At 46.5% G+C, this 6,881-nt stretch overlaps 1 protein-coding gene across 1 annotated transcript; it reads right to left on the bottom strand.

Annotated features, from left to right (window-relative positions):
* Nucleotides 1–442: 442 nt before the first annotated feature.
* On the bottom strand, nucleotides 443–4,169 carry LOC134385816 (putative tripartite motif-containing protein 61). The gene is made up of 3 exons (XM_063107497.1): nucleotides 3,645–4,169; nucleotides 3,128–3,323; nucleotides 443–471 (listed from the first exon to the last, which is right to left on the bottom strand). The coding sequence occupies exons 1-3, from the start codon at nucleotides 4,167–4,169 to the stop codon at nucleotides 443–445; spliced, it is 750 nt and encodes a 249-aa protein (XP_062963567.1).
* Between the last annotated feature and the right edge of the window lie 2,712 nt (nucleotides 4,170–6,881).

The following is a 6,881-nucleotide window of genomic DNA, read 5'->3' as shown; positions in this document are numbered from 1 at the left end:
CTAAGTGCCCAGAGGTGCTGCTCTGATGGCAAGTGTGGAACGTCTTCCACGATGTCCCTGTGAGGGACAGATTGTGTGTAAGTGGGGAGTGGAGAGATTGGAGGTGGTGGACTCCATATCTCTGGTAATCCAGCCCTATGGGAACTTCACCTTCCATAACGTAGGCAGCCGGCCTGCTTACCCAGAAAGGTGTATCTTCAGAGTCCCGGCCTTGACTGGATCCTGGGAGATGCCTTCTGGAGCCTTGGAATATCTTGCCTGATTAAAATGTGTGTGTATTCCTGAGGCCTGGGACCATGCTGTATCAACGTGACCTCGAGGGGCTAGAGAGTGAGTGGCTAAGGTCAGTCATGCTGGGCTCCATGCCTATAACTGACCCCCTGATAATTCCCTGGACACCAAGTCTCAGGTGAGCTTCCCAGGTGGTTGCAATTGGCCTGGTTCACACATCCTTGCTGGGGGTATGAAGAGCTATAGGTGGGATGCCGGTGAGAGGAGCAGGTTGGGCTGGTTTCTACTGGCTTTCACCCAATATGCCTGTTCTTTGAGTTCATCTAATGAATCATCCCACCAGAGGGTGGTCTCAGGAACCCCAACACAGGGTGTTTATGTAACACTTGGTCTACTTACCATTCATATTTTCTAAAATGCAAAATTCTGAATGCTGTGTACCAGAGGTGAAGGTAACAGTGATATTAGCTGGACCAGTGGAAATCATGGGTAGAAAGAGTGGGAAGATAACTTAATACCAATGATCTTTTAGGTGGCACCTACTAGACACCCAGCCTGATGCTCATACATTTTCCCCAGTGTTTTGCTTAGCTTGTGTTGCAATAACAAATATGTACCATACTCTGGGTGGTTTAAACAACAGACATTTATTTCTGACAGTTCTGGAGGGTGGGAATTCCACAATCTGGGTGGCAGCATGTTTGGGTTCTGGTGAAGGTCCCCTTCCCGCCTCGCAGGCTGACTTCCTGCTGTATCCTCCAAGGTTGCAGAGAAGCTCTGTTGTCTCTTTGTCATCTTAGAAGGGCACTAGTTCTGTGCTGGGGACTCCACCCAATTACTTCCCGAAGTCCCCATCTCCTGATACCATCACACTGGGAGTGAGGGCTTCAGTGTATGAATTTTGGGGACACACAGATTTTACCCATAACACCCAGCAGTAGTTTTGTATTCAAGTAACATGTATATATACACACACATAATACAGTTACAAAATTTAACTCTTCACATTCACCAGCTGTGCCTCTTGAGGACATCCCTTACCCGTCCTGACTCTCTCCCGTGTACTACAGAGACAGCCTCCTGCTGAGAACGCGGGCCTCGGTCCTATGAGAATTCCACCAGAATGGACAGAAAGACTTAGTTCACCACGTAGAAAATACTCATTCTAGGAGTTTCAACAATATTATCATTAAGAGATCATTGCAGAAAACTATTAAAATGAAAGGACAAAAAGAAAACAAATTTACCCATTGAATCAGTCGGTTTCTGTTGCTTATAACAAAATACCTAGAACTGGGTAATTTAGAAGGAAAACAAAATTTATTGCTTACAGTTCCAGAGGCTGGGAAGTCCAAATTCCAGGGAACACAGGTGGTGAAGTTCTTGGGGGTGGGGACAGTGATGGCAGGGTATCACATTGTGAACGTGGTGGAGCAGAGAGGGACAGTTCCTCAGGCACTGTCCTTCTAAGTCCTCAGAGCCACACCCATGACCACCATTTTTAATCCATTTGTCTGGGCACACTCCCCCAATCTAATAACCTTTTCAAGGTCCCCCTTTTCAATGACCATGACAGGATTTCCCACCCATTTCACAGTCAGAGTGGGGACCAGGTTTCCAGCACAGAAAACTTGGGAACATAATTCAAGCTTCAGGGAGTTTGGGGGACATGATTCAACCCACTACACCCATCGTCCCACACTTAGTTTTACATTCTTTGTTCCATCCTCACAGGTGTGTCCTGTACGCGTGTGTCTGTCACACAGGATTGCTCTGTACACACACCGCCTTAGCTGTTATCTCCTCTCGCTGCATGTTATGGAGGAAGACAACTGGAAGCTTGTGGTGCTCTCTCCTGGGCTCTGCCCTGTGTCCTTCTCTCCATTGCTGATGTTAATCACTGTCCTTTCATCACTGGAAGTGCATCAGCTTCTCTAGGTGCTGGGAGTCCTGCCAGCACATCACTGAGTCGGAGGTTAGTCTTAGGAACATGCCCCCTCAACACTTTTCAATTAATTAACTTTTGTCCAGGAGCACACGAGGTACAAGAACTCTTGCTAAATACATGTCTTCCAACTACTCGTAAGCATTCACTTCAGAAGAAGCTCCAGAAATGTAAACTTAGAGGACACATGACAATGTAAAATTGGGAAATATGATGGAACACATTTCTTCTCCAGAGGAAACAATATTCACAAAAAAGAATGATAATTCTGAAGCCCACCCCTTTGGAAGTGCTAAAGTATTTTGTAATCGATTTCCTCATCATCCCTGTAAAACAGAAATTACTCAAGTGATAATTATTTTTTGAAACAGAAGAACAAAGAAATGAGCTTCTTCTGCTTATTCCAAAAAAAATATATATATATATATATATATATATATATATATATATATATATATATATATATATATATAAATATATATATATATCACTCAAATTCTTGCAAAGGCATTGATGGCAACAATTAAACTAGAATAAAACAATATTCTAAAACACTTCCATGAACTCAGAATAAAAATAAAACAGTGCAAAGAGTCTCGCAGGTCACTCAGCATTCAGCTGTGATGTCACAGATGGTAAGAGAGCTTGAAGTAGGCCTGGTAGAGAAATAAGGCCAAAGTTTTTCTGTAAAAGCATCAGTGAAGGTATAAATATGAGATCTGCTACTCATATTGTAAAAGGAAAGCTCTCCCAAGTCATAATCCAGAAAAATGCCAATCCGTAGGAGTCTTCCTGTGTCCCGGGTGCCACCTGGACTAGTCCAGTGCTCAATTTGCCAGCAGCCATCCTTGGGCCGTGCTGAAGTGACAGCATTACCGAGGAATGATTCCTTGCACACACCTAGGGCCCAGTCACCTGTGCTCCTGACTTCTACCTGCCAGTAATGCCTGCCTGCGGCAAATCCTTCAGCACTCAGGACAGCGGGGTAGGACGTAAATCTCCTGGGATTGGAAGGAACGTTCTGTGTTCTCTTTCCATAGGCGACACCTTTTCTGTCTTCTGAGATGATCAGATTGGGATGGGCAGTCTCAGGATCTAGTGTCAACTCCGCCTTAAACGCGTCGATCACTTTCTGCAGGCCGATGTACTGTGGAGGGAGACAGCTGCTCGGGGTCTTTAATTCACATGGAATCACGGCTGGGCTTTTCAGGTTTTCATATCTGCTGTAAATGGTCTCAATACCTGTCAGTAACTCCATGTCAGACTGTGCACACCTTTCGTTCATTTCACTTAGAAGACTTCTTAGTGTAGAAATATGTTGAGAAAGTACAGTGCTGTTTTTACTTAGTTTTTCTGTAACATCCTTCTCTTCCATCAGTAAATCCAAAAAATCGGCCTCTTGCTTCTTTGCCAGTAGCTGCCTGAGCTGTTCCCATTGAGAGTGCAACTCCCCCCTCCAGTTTTCCACCTTTGTCCTCAACGCAATGGAGGTTGAGAGTTGGGCATCTCTCCCCATCTCAGCATCTTCTGTTTGCTTCCTCAGGGGCTCAATGTAGCTTTTCAGCCTCTTTCTGAGAGAAGCTGCAGCTTGCTCAATGGGCATCAGGAGGTGATCCCGGTGCTCAGATGTGACCCTGCACTGGGGACACAAGAGCTCCAGGTCCTTCTCACAGAACAGGTCCAGCACCTGACTGTGCTGCTCACACAGGGCTTTCTCTTCCTGCCACCTCCTCTTGCTCCTCGTGGTGGGAAGCTGCTTAACAATGTCACTCATGTGGCACAGCTGGGGGTTCCTCTTGAGGCTGTAGTCAGGGCAGTGGTGGAGGCAGACGGGACAGGGGAAGACGTCCTGCAGGTCTTCCCAGCACTGGCGGATGCAGGAGCCACAGAAGTTGTGCCCGCAGTCAGTGGTCACTGGGTCCCTCAGGTAGTCCAGGCACATGGGGCAGCTGGCTTCTGCTTGGAGCTCGGCTAGGAAGGCTGCTAAGGCCATCGTGTGGGGATGGTTTCTGTGTGAGGAGACTCTTCAGAGAGGTCTGATGGTCCTGGGGCCAGGGAAAGTGAGAAGCAGATACGTCCTCAGCTCCTACCCTCTTTCCTGGACGTCAGCACCTCGGGAGACACGGGCTCCTCAAGAGTCTTCTGCCTCCTCCCTGCAGTCTCTGAAGAGGCTTTGCAGAAGATCCACGGACCCAGCCAATGCTCACTGCGCCTGCCCCCTTCTCCTGCGGTCGTCAGCTCTCCACCAGAATGGGACGTTGGCTGTGGCGTCTCTTGGGTAAGGAAAGACCAACAGCTCCAGGGCGCTAGGTGATTTCTGTGAACAAGAGATACTGTCACATTAAAAGGAAACTTAATCAGATGTTTATTGTTTCTTTCTTATAGGAAGAGCACCTCGAATTCCCAAGTAGTTTATCAGGAGAATATTTTTGAAAGGGTCTAGAAATTAACGCTGTCACCATTTTGAATTGAATTTAGGCAATGACCACCAATGGCACTAAAATGACAAAAAGAGAGAAAAACAGGCATTATAGACGATCTGATGGGAGGCTAATATAGTGTCTTTCAGGGAAATTTACTGAAAATAATTTTTGACCTAAAATCTGACCAAGAAACAGAGTCCTATGACCTATTAAATATAGAGCAGCCATGAAGAGTCCAGCCTGCTCAACCCCCTGTCTCATTGGGCTGATCATCCACAAGAATAACTACTAGACACCCCACCCCACCCGACTTGTTTTTAGATTGTTGAGAACATAAATACGAATACAAATCTCATGAGAACTTTTGGTTAAGATGATAGGGATATGTTATGGCAGAGATTCAAGAATTCCCTAAAATATTTGCATTTTTCAAGTCTGTCACGTCTACTCCAGGTGACCAGCGGACACACCAAGATCTAGGGGTCACATGCACAGCAAGACCTGCACCAATCACCTCCCCCCCAACTACATGTGTTAGTGACAGTCTCTCCACAGTGAATCTGGTCAGCACTTCTCCTCCTCAGGGAGGCTTCCCAGACATCCCTGTGAGCTCAGTTCCCCTTTACCCACCAGCAACACCACGGAGAGGCGTCTCACCTGGCCAGTTCACTCCCAGTCTCGGGGATGTGGCCTCTGCTGTTTGATGCCACCTGGGGCTCGGGCTGTATCTGAATGACCAGACTCACCCACGCCCTGCTCTGCTCTTGGCTTTGCACTTTTGGGGGAGCTGCAGGTGTGTCCCCAGGCCTGGGTGGTGCAGCCGGCACTGTGCTTTCAGGACTGAGGGCTCCTGTCCATGCAGTGAAGACGTGACTTCCGCCATCCGAGTTGACCTGGTCAGCTCCTCCTTTCACTGTAATGGCCGAATCTGGCCCCATCAGCCTTATAAGCCAGAGGGATGTTCCTTTCTTTTGTCCTATTGGACGGACTGTGGATGCAATCAGCAGGTCTCCAATAACAGGCTCCTGACCACACTCCCAGCTTCCTCTCTGATTGCATCTGCTGCACCCACGGCGGGATGGGAGGGGCTGAGGGGACGAGACCCTAGAAGATGTGACTCAGGGCATTCTGTTCTCATTCTTTTGCTTGTCCAGTGGAACTCCTCTAATTGAATAAGTGGTCTGGTTTCTGAGCCTCTCTGGGAAAGGGACTGTCCTGGAAGACTTCAGGTAATTCTGATGAAAGAACAGGTACAGATGGCAGATTTTCTGTAGAAGATGTCAAGACTTATTATGAAATCTTGCTTATTGGCCCAGAAATAGACGTGTCTCCGAAACGAGTTGTAGACACCAGAGTACATATGCTTCTTTATGTGGGAACCGATCGCACCACTGCCACTGTGCATCGTCCATCCAAGCCACCTAATTTCCTACATAAAATACAGCAGTAGCTGTCACGGGTCTCCACACCTCATCCCACCCTCTTACTACCTGTGCTCCACTCCACAATGAGGATAACCTTTTAGACAGCAAATCATATCATTTCACTTTTCTCCTTAACACTGTGGTGCTAAGTACACAAATCTTCAACTGTACTCGACATTGACAGAATGTTTCACGTCGTGAATCCACTGACCCTCTCTTCACCAACTTATATGGCATCTTCTCTGTGTTCTCAGAGCACCTATGTCTTTCCCTGTACTCTGTCAAAACACCTGTATATCTAGACGTTGATGGTATTTTTTTTCTTTTTTTTTTTGGTAATTCTGTGTTTGAAAATATACATATCCTTGTGTTGCATTAAAAATGAAGAAATGAATAATATTCATGTCAGCACTATTTTAGTGGGTAAAAAAAGTGTAAACAGAAACCAAAAAGAAAGAGGTAATGAAGTGAGATGGGGAACAGTGGCAAATAGATCTACAGATGGGTTCATGGGTTCGTCCATTTCTGTTGCTCATAACGAATTACTTGCAAGTGGGTACTTTGTAAAGGAAATTAAATTTATTGCCTACAGTTTTGGAGGCTGGGAATTTCCAAGTCCAGGGAACACATCTGGTGCGCTGCTGCTTTCCTTCTGACTCAAGGTATCGCATTTCAGGAAAGGCAGGATCAGAGTGGTAACTAAGTCTCCACACTCTCTCCTTCTACAGCCCTCGCAGCCACGCCCACTATTCCAAGAATGGATCAATCTATTCACAAGGGCACGGTGGTCCTCATCATGCAATCACCTCCTCAGGGCTCCACCTTTCAACTCCCACAGTAGCATTTCCCACCCTCTTA

This window comes from Cynocephalus volans, chromosome 9 (genome assembly GCF_027409185.1).
Source record: "Cynocephalus volans isolate mCynVol1 chromosome 9, mCynVol1.pri, whole genome shotgun sequence".
In the NCBI taxonomy this organism is placed as follows: domain Eukaryota; kingdom Metazoa; phylum Chordata; class Mammalia; order Dermoptera; family Cynocephalidae; genus Cynocephalus; species Cynocephalus volans.
The sequence above is the reverse complement of the archived record's forward strand: the minus strand, read 5'-3'. Positions and strand labels throughout refer to the sequence as shown.